Source organism: Gymnoscopelus braueri (assembly GCF_963280865.1).
Source record: "Gymnoscopelus braueri genome assembly, chromosome: 5".
In the NCBI taxonomy this organism is placed as follows: Eukaryota; Metazoa; Chordata; class Actinopteri; order Myctophiformes; family Myctophidae; genus Gymnoscopelus; species Gymnoscopelus braueri.
Window position 1 is genome coordinate 50,969,390 of NC_137606.1, and position 17,221 is coordinate 50,986,610.

The window sequence follows — 17,221 nt, forward strand, 5'->3', positions numbered from 1 at the left end:
CTTCCTTACTTCCTTCACAGGTCTAATGATACTAATGAAGGCTCTGTTCCATTTAGTGTAGCACAGTGGTTCTCAAACGTTTTAATTGCAAGGACCCCCATGAGTGTACAAACGGAACAAAATGGACCATTTGGTTCCATTTGGGGCCATTTGAGGGGGCCATTTGGAACCCCCTCAAGGACCCATGAGGGTCCCTGGACCCCACTTTGAGACCCACCGGTGTAGCAGAGGGTTTCCAGTGAGCCAACATGCACAATATCAGCACCCTGACTCTGTTTGACCAGAATGGAACAGAGCCTTCATTAGTTTCATTGGTAACACCTGTGAAGGAAAAGAGGCCCAATTTCTTTCCAATATGGCTGCTGTGCATATGAGCCTATTATATTCATGGATGTGTAGGTAGAAACACCTTGTTCTTGAATGGATTATTTTATTCTTATTCTTTACTAAATGGGTTAAAAACACACAATGACAATGTACGTATAGTGACTATAATCACACTATAATGCATTATTGTTGTTGTTAATATTATTATGTGCTACAACTATGAGAATTACAATGCACTATGATCCTTCCCAGTGGTGGAAAAAGTACTCAAATTCTTTACTTAAGTAAAAGTACCAATACTGCAATATGAAAATACTCTGTTACAAGTAAAATTCCAGAATTCAAAATTTACTTGAGTAAAAGTACAAAAGTATTGGCATCAAAATGTACTTAAAGTATCAAAAGTAAAAGTACTAAATATTTGAAAATAGCAGATCTACAAGCTCACAACGCGTCACGCTGCGACGCGTTGTGAGCTTGTAGATCGGCTATTTTCAAATAGCCTATGTATAAAATAGGGCTAAAGTGGTTAATGTATGTTTCATTATATCATAGTTTATATCTGAAAAGTAACTAGTAACTAAAGTTTTCGAATAATTGTAGTGGAGTAAAAGTACAATATTTGCCTCTGAGATGTAGTGGAGTAGAAGTAAAAGTATTGGAAATTGGAAATACTCAAGTAAAGTACAAATACCTCAAAATTATACTTAAGTACAGTACTTAAGTAAATGTACTTAGTTACTTTCCACCACTGATCCTTCCCAAAAGACAGATTCACACGGATGACAGACAGACAGACAGACACAGACAGACCTACCCTTCAGGAACAGGCTCGGTCAGTCTGTTATAGGAGTAGTGGCGCCCTCCTGTGGTCAGAGCCACGCACGAGCAGGTCCTGGGGTCGCCGCATCCGTCGGTGCAGTCGCAGCAGGCGTCGTAAAGCCGTGGCCCGCGGCCCAGGAAGCAGCCGTGCGGCCAGCGGTCCTTGCGGTAGCGGAACTCTTTGGGCCGCGAGCCGTCGGGCGCCGGACACAGCTCCACCGCCGTGGGCTCCAGGCCCTGGCTCAGGTCCTTCTCTGGGGGACGCGCCGCGGCCAGCCGAGGGGGGTCTAGTCGAACGGCGAGGTTGAAGCTGAAGAAATCCACCTGGTTAACAGGGATGATGCTGGTAAGAGTACAATTTACAATGTAGGCATTAATATGTACATTGTTGAAACTATAGAAACTATAGGATGCCAGAGTACTACTAAACAGTAACAGTGGTGGAAAGTAACTAAGTACATTTACTTAAGTACTGTACTTAAGTATAATTTTGAGGTATTTGTACTTTACTTGAGTATTTCCAATTTCCAATACTTTTACTTCTACTCCACTACATCTCAGAGGCAAATATTGTACTTTTACTCCACTACAATTATTTGAAAACTTTAGTTACTAGTTACTTTTCAGATATAAACTATGATATAATGAAACATACATTAACCACTTTAGCCCTATTTTATACATAGGCTATTTTCAAATATTTTGTACTTTTACTTTTGGTACTTTAAGTACATTTTGATGCCAATACTTTTGTACTTTTACTCAAGTAAATTTTTAATTTTGGATTTTTACTTGTAACAGAGTATTTTTATATTGCAGTATTGGTACTTTTACTTAAGTAAAGAATTTGAGTACTTTTTCCACCACTGCTAAACAGTAATGATACTAGTGCAAAACTGAAAAGAAATTGCAGCTGGTAACAGGAATGATACCGGTAGGAGTGCTACAAGTGCACCAAAGCATAATGTATCGACTCCATCATGCAGGGCTGTCGTTTGCCAATAAGAAAACAATGTAGCCAGGATGAACAAGTGACTACATTGTACAATGTAGATCTACAAGCTTACACCGTGTCATGAAGGTAGGCTTGTAGATCTGCTCTTGGTGCAAGACACTGTCGTTGTGCAGTACTAGAAGTTACATCTGGAGTCCAACACCTACGTGCCACCGCCGATGTGACTGATATAACCATATATGGAGAACTGCGTGTCTGTCAGTCCTTGTCCCTTTTATGGCCATATATGATATATGGAGATGATCTCTGTATTTGTCAGTCCATGTCCCTTTTATTCCCATATATGGAGATCCCTGATTTTATCAGTATATGCCCAATAACCCATATATGGGCATGCTGATATAACTATTCATAGAGGTGGGCAATATGTAAAACATATCATATCACAATTTTTTTGAGGCAAAATCACAATTTATTTTTCATGTTCGGTTTTAGGATTATTATTATTATTGTATTATGATTATAAATAAAATATATGATGATTCATTATATGTATATGATTATTAATATTATTATTATAAGATTATATATAGTTAGACTGCTCATGTGACCTAGTCACTTTGTTTGGGCTTGTTTCTCTCGCACAATCTGGCAACACTGCCGGCTGCACCCGACGCACGCACTGACAAAAGTTTTTTGGTTCTTACCCAGCTGCTAAAACACGCGGAACTGTTGTTTATAAAGTCATTTTATGAGGCTAACGTGGCTCATAATTTTGTCTTTGGGATGTACATGACATGAAAATTACGCAAATATTAACGTGACTGGGGTGGCTAAGTATATGGAATACGGACATTACCGCAAGTGACTGCAAAGACATAATGGCCCTCATTTAGCGGTGCAGCCCAAATAACTTTATAACATTTTATAAAGTCATTTAAACAAACTGCTTTAACAGTCATTCAGATAAGATTGGAGATCTGGCTGCATTGAAAATAGCAGATCTGCAGGCTCACAACGGGTCGCATCGCGACGCGTTGTGAGCTTGTAGATCTGCTATTTAAAAAATATACGAGCGCTTTTGCGTTGGGAGTCCCGTGGTCGGGACTCCCGACCATCTTTTCATGGACAGTGAGGTCTACAAACTTACAGCAGCTTGTCCTATGGTATGGAGTTATGTCATAGAGAGTTATATAGGCTACAACCTGGCTGGGTTAAGGATATAAACCTGACGCTCCAATCTCTTATAACGTGGGTGGCGGCACGGGATCACTGCAGTCTGCAGACCGCCCGAGTCTCATGGGGAATATAGCCTACATGACTGCTTTAGTGTAACTCGAACGCGCACTGCTCGGTATGGGGTAAATACATATACAAACGTATTCCATTCATGGCGACGTGATTGGTATCATAATGTCATTCATGTAGGCTACAAGCCTACGTGACTGACAAAGATTGTACCGTAACGGATTATGAAAGACACAGTTGGGCGCGTGTGTGTGTGTGTGTGTGTGTGTGTGTGTGAGAGAGAGAGAGAGGCGTGTGCATGTGTATGTGTGTGTGCGTGTGTGTGTGACTTGACAGGCAGCGAGGCGAGGCGAGCCGGCGAAACTCTTTCTTGGTCGTATTCTGGTTCTTCATGTCGTAAAATCGGGGTGTTTCGAGAAAATTTAAGGGCGTGTTATTTAAATGACGCTCGTTTTCAGACGTGAGATTTATCAAGGCTGGGACCAAATGTACGCTCGGATCGGCTGTGTAGGATTCGTTGATAAATGTGACTTCGACGTTGGCGTACGGCCGAATATATGGAGAAATATACGCCGGTTTATACGCTGCGTTGATAAATGAGGGCCAGTAAGTGCCAAATGTTTAATTAGCCATTTTGACTAACTCTCGATAACAGCGTTCCCTTCCGGTGTGGTTCGCTACTGAGCCTACAGAGCCGAAATATTGCTGAAAGAAAATAAATATGCTCCAAAGAGCCAAATGTATAGTGAACAATTAACTCTCACTGCCAGAGTTTTTCAGAAAAGTGTCAAGCCACTGCCAGCGACTTCCGAGCGTTTTCAGGTTAACAGAAAAGGTTTCAAATCACTGAGAAACTTCAAATGTATGAATTTCACATGACTAATACATTTTAGGAAAGAAGCCGCGGGCCATATAATATCTGCTGCCACGATTGGCCCCCTGGCCGGACTTCGGTCTGGTATGAACCAACGAGGCAGAGCATATTTGGGACTTTGCATGTCGAGCAACATTTACATGAAGGTTCGATGATATGGTGAATATATTGGCAATCGGTGATTGGATGAGTCCAATCATCGATTGTTTTTATTGGTTTTTATTGTTTTTATTGTTTTGTTTTTATATGTATCCCTATGGTCTGCCTCCTCGAGAATTAAACTCTTCAAATACGTACAGTATACCCAAATTAAATATAAAGCGCAATACAAAGCGTACGCGAAATGTTGATACATTTGGGCTATTCTAATAATGATTATAAGGCATGCTTATTTCCGACGAGTCTAGGCTACAAAACTCGACCCGAAGCGAGTTTCTTTAGTTACAGGGGAGGGCAGGTGATTTATCCTAACCTGACTCCACCAGCTGGAAGAAGCTTGCATTTGTTTCGCATCCTACTTCCATCTGGGACCTCAGTAGCCGAACCGCTGCAAGACGGCGGTCTGTTTTTTCAAGCTACTTGGCAGGTGATTGGATGGGACCGTCTGTGTATCACTGTTTGGGCGTGCTAACTCCAACCAATCATATTGATGTGTCTACATGACGTATAGTAGCTGCGCCAGTAGTAGTTCTTTTGTATACTATTCATCCACTATGAATCGTGAAAGAACTACAATGCAATAAGCACTTCTCGATGGCGTCATATCCGGTCTCGCCAAGATCGCGCCCTTAGCTGCCGCCGATTGGTTCGACCAGGAGCGTTTCGGTGTGAGCTCCAATCTCTGAGCGATCCCATATGAAGGTGTATATAATACCGCCCCATCTGGCGGAGTCAGGTTAGATTTATCCCGCAGTGGCATAATTTATTATTTGTCCAAATTTAAAAAAGACTGTCTGTAAAGAAGATAACTTGGAAGGGTGTGTTTCGCCACATCGTTGCTGCAAACTGAGGTAGGCTACTCTGCTTCAACTTCACTTCATCTCCTACCCTGTGATCTTAGCTTAGTCCTAAAAGAATATCCTATGAAGTGATATGTTTTACAATTCTTCGTTGTCTAAACAAGTTTGGGTCAGTGAGAGAGTGAGATTGGTGCAGGGCAGCAGAAATACAGTCATGCTGCCTCATCTCGGTTTGTTCATTGACAGCGTGCAGTCACGTTACTATAGTAACCAGACACTGCACGTGTTGCCTATGGTTACAGCCGAATGTATACTTCGTCGTGCGACAAGGTCGTGTGCCGAAAATGGCAGATCTACAAGCTCACAATGCGCCGTGTCCGGGACTTGTTGTGAGCTTGTAGATCTGCTATTTTTGACACGTGACCCGGTGTGCTGCGAAGTATAACTCGAGCTTATAGTCCATTAGCCAGACAAGATTTCATTATCGAAAGAGTGGGCAAAACCATAGCTATATTAAATTGTTCATAGGGTCAATACGAGTAAATAAATATATGATAAACTTTCCACAGGAGTAGCTTTTTCATGGTTATCACACATTTTGTTATTTTCCCCATACGTACAGTACAGTACATGACAGGTGAAAAAATGACAACATTTATAAAAGAGTTATCATAATGAAACTTCCTGAGTTGATTACTTACATGAAGACAATGATTTATCGTATTACAAGTTTTCTGAAATTGTATATTTAAATATGCAAATTAGGCATTTAGTCCATAAGCCAGAGCCCCAAAATCGAGCCAGATATTGAATATTCCCTCGTTAAAAACCTTTGACTCCAACATCTTAACAAAATGAAATAAGTATGTTGACTCTGGCTTTGTCCAATGTTCCAATGTTGATTCTGGAAAGTTATGCAAATTTGAGCATATTTTCCTAATGCCTAATTTGCATATTTAAATATACAATTTCAGAAAACTTGTAATACGATAAATCATTGTCTTCATGTAAGTAATCAACTCAGGAAGTTTCATTATGATAACTCTTTTCATTTTTTCACTTGTCATGTACGTATGGGGAAAATGTGTGATAACCATGAAAAAGCTGCTCCTGTGGAAAGGTTATCATATATTTATTTACTCGTATTGACCCTATGAACAATTTAATATAGGTTTGGTTTTGCCCACTCTTTCGATAATCATTGCTCAATTTTGGGGCTCTGGCTCATGGACTATTAAAGGACTGTGGAGCTGTTCACATATTATTGCTTTTCTACCGCAAATATATTGTCAAGATTTTTGTGCCGATGATGGCCGATTTTGGCATATCGCCCAACCTTAATTTACATAGTAGTCTTACATCAGTGGTTCTCAACCTTTTCAGGCCGCGCCCGCCTCCTTCCATGAAGACAAGTTATTTTTAACACTCACTGCCAGGTATTAATGAATTAATCCGCCACTGCCAGCGGTTTTACCTTATTTTGAGTCTTTTTGACGATTCAGCAATCTTTTTTTTCAACCCAAATGTAAACAAACGATGTCTCCGTGTTAAGACCAGTGGCGTTTGGTGGATTCTAACGTTGACCGGGCCAGAACCGGGCCAGAACCGGTTTGACGGCTAAACTGGTTTTTAATGGCCACTCATTAACAATTCGGCCGAATGCAAATGAGACCCATTTGAAAACAAAGGAGACTTTCTGTGGTCGGCTACAACAGAATAGGTTGAGGGGCTGCTAATGTTGATTTTTAGTTATTTTCCCCTGGATCTTGCCCCTACACAGGGACAAGCTGGGTTTACAGACCGGGCCATGGCCTTGTTGGCCCCAATGACGATACACGCCTGGTTAAGACGAGTCTCTCTTCTATCCACCGGAATTGTAAGCGCGATCGTCCGTTCTGTTGTTATCAGCAGTTGAATATGGCTCGTTTTCACCCAAAAGACGCAGAGTCTGGGAGAATAAATCCGAGCTAGATGTGTTTTTCTTAATCTGTTAACATTGGAGTGAATAGAGTGATTTTTTTTTGGATAACGCAATTTCCCGTTCTATCCTTCTCTGGCAGTCAAGGCATCATTCATAGATTGGCGAAGAGCACCCTCTAGCGTAATCACTAAAAACATGATTTTTTTTAATGGACACATAATGCATCTTTGGAGGTGAAGTGTTGGATTTGAAAGGACGCATATATGCGTCCTTGGCAGGCAATGTGTTAATACTGCACAAATTGCGCGTTGTCAAGTTGATAACAATGTTTTCCGAAGTAAGTTTAATGAATACTACTCTGTTGTATCGGCATAAAACAACTCAGCGTTCAAAGTGAAATAAATAAATGAGCAGACAAATTGGGATACTATAGCATTGAAGCTGATAAATGGATTTCCTCTCCTGATTGGATAAAACTGTTCACCCAACTCAAAATGTATTTTGTGTTTACTAAAGAGCAGGAGAGACGGGGAGAACCCTGTCACTGAACAAACACAATCTATAGCAAGTACTATTACAATATAGAGCTTTAACCTTGCAACATAAATGTTTTTGTTAAATACAAAAACAAAACAAAAAGTAACTTACAGCACCTTTAACCATGTACATGCTGTGTAGGGGATGAACCAGGCTTGTCCCAAGGACAAGTGCCTCAAAAGGTTACTGTCGAGCCATGCAAACAAGAATGATATTAGTGCTATTACTACAGATCTGTACCCCCCGCCCCCACAATGGAAATGTCTTTGTAAAAAAGTTATTCGTCATATCTTCTAAAAGGCTAATTTTATTCATAACATGTTCTACTGTTCAATCCCAAAAACACAATTAAATCGTTAATCGCAATTATTTCAATGACAATTAAATCATCAACTTAAATTTTGTAATCGTGGCGGCACCAACCTGCAGTGTTAATTTCGTCGACTAAAAACTATGACGAAAAATGGTCGTCGACTACCTTTCACTGACGAAAACTAAATTAAAACTAAGCTACGATATGATGACTAAAACTAAGAATATATCGACAATTTGGTCAACAAATAAAAACTGGACTAAAATGTTAAGGAGGTACTAGTGGAGAAGAGATCCAGTAGAACTAAGACAAGTCATTTTCTGTTTGGTTGCGCTCGGGTGTTGCGCTCTGAAAATAGCAGATCTACAAGCTCACAACGGGTCGCACTGCGACGCCTTGTGAGCTTGTAGATCGGCTATTTTCAGCATGCAACCAAGTGTAAAATCAGGCATTGAAACTAAAAGTACAACATTTCAGATGACTAAAATATGACAAATTCAAAAGACTATGATATAAAGCTAAATCAAAATTTGCTGTCAAAATTAACACTGCCAACCTGCAGTGCGCGGAAACTGTCCGTCACGAGCAGGAAGCGCATCACGTCCTCGTGGTTGCACAGGCCCGCGCCGCAGGGGGCTTTGTAGACGACGTCTGGCACCACCGCGGCGGCCTCCGGCTCGTCGCCGTCCTCCCTGTCCTCTGGCTCCTCCCCTTCCTGCTCCGAGGCCCCGCCCACAGGCCGCAAGCCGCTCAGCCTCTTGAAGCCGCAGGATTCCGGAAGCCGCAGAGGATTCTCCCCCCATAGAGATACACTGCTACATCTGGACATACAGGCCTGATAGAGGAGAGAAGAGGAGGAGAGGAGTAAAAGGCCTGTGTTCAAAATGTTACTTGAGTAAAAGTACAAAAGTATTGGCATCAAAATATACTTAAAAGTACCAAAAGTAAAAGTACTAAAATGTTTGAAAATAGCCGATCTACAAGCTCACAAAGCGTCGCATCGCGACGCGTTGTAGCCTATGTATAAAATAGGCTATGTATAAAATAGGGCTGAAGTGGTTGATGTATGTTTTATAATACAATAATTTATATCTGTAAATTATTGTATTATAAAACATAACTAAGTAACTAGTAATTGGTTTTCAAATGATTGTAGTGGACTAAAAGTACAATATTTTCCTCAGAGATGTAGTGGAGTAAAAGTAAAAGTATTGAAATTTGGAGATACTCCAGTAAAGTAAAAGTACCTCAACATTTTACTTAAGTACAGTACTTGAGTAAATGTACTTAGTTACTTTACAACACTGATTGTCGCTCAAACAATTGCGATTAACAATTTAGCTCTACTTTAAATTCACTGACGGCTAGCCTACATAAACAATACAGACAGTACCGGGGTGCAGTCATGGGGTTGGTATTGAGGCAGCAGCAGAGACAGTGGCGGCATGGGTTCTTCTTTGTGGTCAACAGGAGGCGACGGAGGCTCCACCAGGCCATTAGTCAGCAGGACAGGAGAGAGGGGAGAAGAGAAAGAAGGTCCTCCTTCTACCCGAGACGCTCCGACTGCAAGGTGACATGTTCCCACTGCTTACTATGGTTACTGTGGTACTAAGAACCACTGCAAGGTAACATGTTCACACTGCTTACTATGGTTACTGTGGTACTAAGAACCACTGCAAGGTAACATGTTCACACTGCTTACTATGGTTACTAGGGGTGTAACGATACGTTTTAACAACGATTCGATACGTATCACGATACTTGGTTGTCGATACGATACATGAACGATACAGGTTAATTTAGAACGATACGATACGTTTCGATTCAGCGATTTAGTCGATACGATACATGAACGATACAGGACAGGTTAATTTAGAACGATACGATTCGATTCAATGATTTAAAATCGATATAGTAACTATTTATTTACCCAAAAATTCTGTGTGAAAAATAAATACCTGGATACTGGATATAAACCCCTCTTTCTCTTTTCTTCTTCTTAAAAGTACTTAGTATTGATATAATTGATTATTTGCATTGCAGAACGATTCGATACGATTATTTGCATTGCAAAACGATTCGATACGATTCAAAGTCAAACGATACGATATTTAGCTGTTTGCATATCGATATAGTAGATCGTTGAAAATTCAAAACGATGCATCGATGCAGTTACTGTATCGTTACGGGCCTAATGGTTACTGTACAGGGTCCCCACACATTTTTAGCAATGAATTTCCAAAACCTTTCCAAAACTTTTCCAGAATATTTAGCCCAATTTCCAGGCCTATATAACAATCATTCAGCGCAATAATGTGTCTCTTACTCTATATGTAGAATGCCCAAAGATAGGCAGTGTAGCAAAAATAAAGCATAGAATATAGAATAGTACAATTTCATTCAAAATTTCGTGCAAAATTAGGGCAGAGCTCACTGGAAGACTCATTATGGCATCCGTATGACTTATTTTATTTAAATAATATATGCCATCACACAGCCCGTTCGGCGAAAAACTACTTATGTTACATATTTCGTGTAATGTTATACATGTTTATGAAAATGTTTTGTATTAACAAAATCAATAGCCAAAAACAATGCATAGCCAAATATTTTTCCAGGACCCTTGATAAATTCCAGGACCTTTGATCAATTCCCAAACTTTTCCAGTACTGGATTATTTTTTTTTCAATTTAAAAATATTTCCAGGAATTTCATGACCGTGGGGACCCTGACTGTAGTACTGAGAACCAGTGGTGGAAAAAGTACTGAAATGTTTTACTTGAGTAAAAGTATCAATACTGCAATGTAGAAATACTGTTAAGTAGTCCAGAGTTCAAAATGTACTTGAGTAAAAGTGTTGGTATCGAAATGTACTTAAAGAACCAAAAGTAGAAAGTACTCATTATACACAATGTCCCATTTCAAGTTTTCAAATGTATAACAATCTTTTGAAAATAGCAGATCTACAATCTCACAATACGTTGCATCGCAACGCATTGTGAGATTGTAGAAAAAAGTTAGTCGACACACATTCCCTTGTCGTTCTCAATTTCACCAGCAGGTGGCTCTAAATAACTGGTTTATAAAGGGCTGCCAATTCAAATACATTTGAAGCTGACAATACCAATGTTGGTAAACATGTACACTATACACTGGTTCTCAATGTGTGGTCCGGGGACCCCCTGGGGTCCTTGAGGGCGTTCCAGGGGGTCCCCTAAATGATAGTTAAACCTCACCATTATTACATACAGTAAATACAACTAGAGAACACATAAGAATGGCTATCTCTGTACCTACAGTGCACAGACAGACTGACAGGTACCTGTACCGATGACAACAGGGTAGATGCTAGAGTTGTTCTGGGCAGGTTCCGTTCGGCTGCTCCCTTCGATCTCCAGTGATGTGACAACATCCAGAGCACGAAGGTATTCTGTTAACACAGTAATCTGATTACATCCTGTTCATCCAACAGTAGTGCCATACTGCCATTGCATTCGGTCCATAAGTAATGTGATTGCATCATGTAACCCCCCTGGACATGAGGTTAGTAGGTCCCTTTTTTTGACCAATGTTCATTGTATAATTAGACTTAAATGTTCTTTTCATATATTGCAGTTTATTACTTAAAGGGATATTTCACTTTCAAAAAATAATTGGGTCATTTTATCGTCTAGTCAGGCTTTTGGGAGCACCCCGGACAGTTTTGAAGTTGCTTGATTCAGTATTTAGATATTTGATATTCACTAATATGTTAATGTTAATGTTAGATTAATCGGAAACACCCGTCCTTGGTTCTGGTGACTGATATTGTCCTTCTAATACGCGAGGAGACCGTGTTTTTTCAATAATGTTTTTCGTTTATTTTTAATATTTTTTGGGGAAAATTAAAAGAATTCAATACGATACAAAAATTTAATAAATGAAAAAAGGAATCGGAAAAACACGCCCCCTCACGTAGTAGTAGACAGAGCAGGATGAGTCACCAGAACCAAGGACGTGTTTTTGATGAATCTAACATGTTAAAAATGGAGTTTGAAGTTATGATGGGTTTGTAAAGGAAGGGGGCGTGTCTGATAAAATGAATATAAAATATCTAAATACTGAATCAAGCAACTTAAAAACTGTCTGGGGGGCTCACAAAAGCCTGAGTAGACGATAAAATGATCCAGATTTGTTTTGAAAGTGAAATATCCCTTTAATTTTAAGTTGTTTATTTTTCATTTATTTGATTGCGTATAAGTTGAATGTTCTCAAACTGAAACTTTAATCAAATCTACGATTTTCAAATCCATGTCATCCGTGTGTGTGTGTGTCTGTGTGTTACTGTTTACCCGTGTCAGTAGCGGTGTGGTGGGTGATGCTGTATCTCAGGTGACACAGACATTCGTCCAGCTCGTCAAACACCTGTTCCACGTCCACGCCCGACCAGAAGGCTCTGGCCCTCTCTACACATAAACAATGCATACAAAATACACAACATTACTCCACATAAACACACACACACACACACACACACACACACACACACACACACACACACACACACACACACACACACACACACACACACACACACACACACACTACATTACATTACTCCACTATTGAATTCTTTACATTACAGTCATTTAGCAGACGCTTTTATCCAAAGTGACATACAATAAGTGCATTCAAGTGCATTCAACATAGGTAGGGAACGAAACTACTAATCACCAGAAGTATTAAGTGCATTCTCTTCTAAAACAAGCAACTAAGAGTATACCTAGCGCTCAGGTAAAAGTGCAATATATCAGCTATATACTTTCTTAAACAGATGAGACAAATAGGAAAATCAGATCGGCCAGAAGGACCACTGAGCGACGAGGCAACCAGTCGCCTCGTGGCGGCAGACCGAAGTGGTCGGGCAGGGGTGTAAGCATCGACCATAGCCCGGCGGTAAGAAGGAGCACACACACATAAAGTACTCAACATTACTATTAGGGTTGGGATCCGGAACCGGAGTATCCGGTTCCAACAGTGAGGAACCAGAATCGGTTCCATCACATTGGGAACCGTTTCCAGAGCTGGTATGTGGACTTCACGTCTACTATACTATTACAATACTCAAGTACTGTACTTAAATACAATGTTGAGGTATTTTTACTTTACTGGAGTATTTCCAATTTCCAATTACTTTTACTTCTACTCCACTACATCTCAGAGGCAAATTTTGTACTTTTACTCCACTACAATTATTTGAAAACTTTAGTTACTAGTTACTTTGTAGATTTAGTCTGCTAAATGACTGTAATTTAGATTATTATTACAAAACATATATTGACCACTTCAGCCCTATATACATTTCGGCCATTTGAAAATAGCAGATCTATCTGCTATTTTCAAAAGATGTTCATACATTTGAAAACGTGAAATGGGACATTCTGCATAATGAGTACTTTTACTTTTGGTACTTTAAGTACATTTTGATGCCAATACTTTTGTACTTTTACTCAAGTACATTTTGAATTCCGGACTTTTAATTGGAACAGAGTATTTCTATATTGCGGTATTGATACTTTTACTTACATTTAAAACATGTAGTGCTTTTTCCACCACTGTACCTAGCCCTGAAACATGACTGTCATACCATGACAGTCATGGCGCTACTTGTTCCTGTTTTTTGAAAATGTTACATTTACAACCATTACATCTACATAAACGTTCAGATTTCAAATATGAAGTACTTACCCCATGGCCACGGATGTAACAAGTTAAAACGCCTGGGTCTAAAGTACCCGTATCTTCCGTATTGTTCAATAAAAAGCAAATTTAATCCGATCACCAGCCATTTTTTTCGAATTTTCTCCATATGCTTTCAACTGCGCGCCCCTATCGGTTGGGGGGTGTATTGCACCCTGATACATTATAAGAAATAATTAAAGAAAATAGAAAATGGCCGGCGGTCGGATTAAAAAGCTTTTTATTGAACAATACGGAAGATACGGGTACTTAGACCCAGGCGTTTTAACTTGTAACACCCGTGGCCGTGGGGTCAGCACTTTACATTTGAAATCTGAACCTTTATGTAGATGTACTGGTTGTAAATGTAAAACTTTCAAAAAGCAGGTACAAGTAGCGCCATGACGCTAGTGACAGACGAGCGTCATGTGAACCATGGCTACACTGGGTAACCCAGTACCCATGTTCAAACATGATTATTTTGGGGGTTCGCGGTCTGAAAAGGTTGAGAACCACTGGATTAGATTATTGATGTATTAGTCTTACCAACTTCCAATGGATCTTCCATGTGTGCTACGATGCTAGCAGGCTAGCAGCCACAGTACCATTTACTCTGTAACGCTCAGGAAGTACCCAGCGATACAGCGACGCTTGAGTGACGTGACAAAACGTTACATGTAACGGATACTAGAGTAGTAAAGTAATACAGTAATAAAGTACTAGTGTTGACGTAAATAAAGCGCGGCACCGTTTTAGTTTTTTTCCCCAAACCATTTGTTTATCTTCCTTAAGGAAATGACGTCACGGCTACATCCTGTCTGTGTTGTGGCCACATAAAGGGTGCGTTCGGATATTGCACACCGGAGCGCACTCGCCTATTAGTTTGTATTGGCCAGTGCGCTCAGTGCTGTATTTCCGAACGCACAGAGTCGTCCGGGTGAAAATGTTAACCGTACAAAAATAGCCAATCTACAAGCTCACAACGCGCCGCGATGCGACGCGACGCGTTGCGAGCTTGTAGATCGGCTCCTTTGGTGTTTTTTTTTTGCATACGGCAAATTAAACTATAGTTTAAATAAAATAGAGCTCAGTTCAGGTGTATTTTTAAAAAAAATGATATAATTATCTATTTAAAAAAGTGATGTTTGCTCAAAAGTTAAAGTTTCACATAGATTGTTTCCCCCCACATGAACATTATTTCAATTTGTAGGAACAGCCGATACTATTCATGCATTTGTACATTGTATTACACTGTATTTTATCAAATGAACTGTGTAATTGCCCTGTCCACATTTCTGCAAGCATGCATGCAATTCACAGCCTGCTTGTAATTGGTTTTGATGTTTTACAGTTTGTTTGTGTGTGTGTGTGTGTGTGTGTGTGTGTGTGTGTGTGTGTGTGTGTGTGTGTGTGTGTGTGTGTGTGTGTGTGTGTGTGTGTGTGTGTGTGTGTGTGTGTGTGTTTAGGGGGGGTTGCAAATTATTCTGTGAGTGTGGCCACACTATATTACGACACATTGAGGTTAGACAACACACTCCATGTTTTGGGCATAGCTGCATTAGGAAATGGGAACTTTTTATATGGTTATTATTATGGCTGAGTCATATGAGCATGATTAGGTGGTCCGCCAGCCAATTTAAATATAGGATAAAGTTCCGTTCAGGTGTATTTTATCGTTTTTAATTATCTATCAACAATTATTTGTGTTTATTTTTTAAGTTTGCTTATAAAGTTAAAGTTTCCCATAGAATTTCTGCAAGCAGAAATTCTATATTCTTTTTTTTATTAGTTTTTTTTTTTAATTTAAAATTACTTATTTTCTATCAATTACACACCCCATGAAGCCTTGAATTCATGATGATTATTTTGCTTTTGTTGCATTCCATAATTTGATGATCGGCAGAGTCTCCGATAGAAAACTCAATGGAGACTCCGTCGGTCATCAAATTATTGGCTTTGAAATCTCCCCGAATTCAAGGCTTCATGGGGTGTGTAATTGATAGAAAATAAGTAATTTCTTTGGGTGAAATACTCCTTTAAGGAAGATGTCACCAAGGTTTTTGCTAGTTTCACCAGTATTGCTCCAAGTTGGTCCTATGTTGAACACCGTAGTACTGTGTTATGAAATTACGTCCTATCCAGGTCCATACAAACTCACGCCTGATTGGAAAGAGCCGTGGTTCTCAAACTATCCCAGTGAGCCATAGTCGTCTATTAGACCTCCGTCTAAAACTGGGTTATAATTGGTCTAAAAGTGAAAGTTTTTTCAACGTCTTTTCTTAGCCTAGACGTTGATTAACTGTTTTTTTAAGCGTCTATATTTAGACCGTTTATATTATAGACGTCATTTCAACGGCTATGATGTAGACGGTCTATATATAGACGCTTAAAAAACAGCTAATAGACAAACAACATGGTGTTCACATTTGGCGGTGGTGCGACTAATCCTGCAGCAGCTCTTTCAGCCCCTGGCTTTGGGGCGCCTGCCACCACAACCGCAGCAGCCACAGGGTTTGGGTTCGGCTCCATCACCACTGGTGCTTCTGGGGGCTTTGGGACCACCAAAGCCCATCCTACCACCGTGCGCGCACGCGTGTGTGTGTTTGTGTGTGCGATCATGTTTTTGGTGCCTGTGCTTTTGATACCTCCTTTGATACCTCCTTTTGATACCTTTATACGTGCATAATACTGTAGTTGTTGTCGAGTGGAAACCTCACATGTCCAAAACGGATTACAATGTTAGCTGTCAGGTTACATTGAGCCTAGGTGCCCGGACTGCTACGCCAGCCGTCCGGGCCAAATGCCACCCTGTTGACATTGCCCTATAGCGCCACCAGGAGGCCACTTTTGGCAACACTATTTTTTTTATATTACTCCTAGAGATTTTGCCCAAACATCACACAAATCGGTAGGCTACACTCTATAGTCATGTGATCAAGATGATTCTGTCCGATTCTTCATATTCCATCAACATTGCTGGCCCACAACAATTACCTACCTGACCTGGCGGAGCCCTGTTTTTCTTTTTCTTTTTGTATTACTTTAATTTGATACATTCTCTGCGATGTTGCTTTGGGTCAGAGCTATTTGGGTAAATTAATGATGCAGAGTGAAAAGCCATCCTACTTGACTTCTCAAAAAAGAATGGAATTTTACTTTACATTGCAGATTAAGCATTTTCACTCAGAATTCTTGATTCAGATGCAGTATTAGTATGAGCAAATCAAGTACGAAGTATTGAAGGTTTAAGTGGTTAAATAATTAACTAAAATAATAAACACTGATGATAGTCAATGAAGCAGCTATCTATGAAGTCTATGAAAAAGTTTAATCTGCAACACAATTGTATGCAATGTCGTGGGGGGGTCCCTGCTTCATCTCTCTCTCATCTAAAAACGATGATGACCCCCCTGGCCTAAAAAAATGTACTTGCCACCAAGACTGAAAAATAACATGCGGAACCACTTGGAGAGGAGCACGTTTTCTACACGGCTGCATTTGACCGACGGACACCCACAGTGTGTCACAACAACAGCGGTCCGTAGAG

At 40.1% G+C, this 17,221-nt stretch overlaps 1 protein-coding gene across 4 annotated transcripts in view; it reads right to left on the bottom strand.

Moving 5' to 3' along the window:
• Nucleotides 1-14,455, bottom strand: part of setdb2 (SET domain bifurcated histone lysine methyltransferase 2) — a 24,587-nt gene extending 10,132 nt beyond the window's left edge. For all 4 annotated transcript variants that reach the window (XR_013933213.1, XR_013933214.1, XR_013933215.1 and 1 more), the window contains exons 1-6: nt 14,221-14,455; nt 12,288-12,401; nt 11,279-11,386; nt 9,350-9,519; nt 8,513-8,791; nt 1,145-1,473 (exon numbers count right to left, since the gene is read on the bottom strand). Coding sequence is in view for 1 of the 4 variants with exons in the window: in XM_080428995.1 (XP_080285121.1) it covers nt 1,145-1,473; nt 8,513-8,791; nt 9,350-9,519; nt 11,279-11,386; nt 12,288-12,401; nt 14,221-14,242 (1,022 nt within the window). In the remaining 3 variants the exon portion in view is untranslated. The remainder of the gene's footprint in view (nt 1-1,144; nt 1,474-8,512; nt 8,792-9,349; nt 9,520-11,278; nt 11,387-12,287; nt 12,402-14,220) is intronic.
• Nucleotides 14,456-17,221: the final 2,766 nt, after the last annotated feature.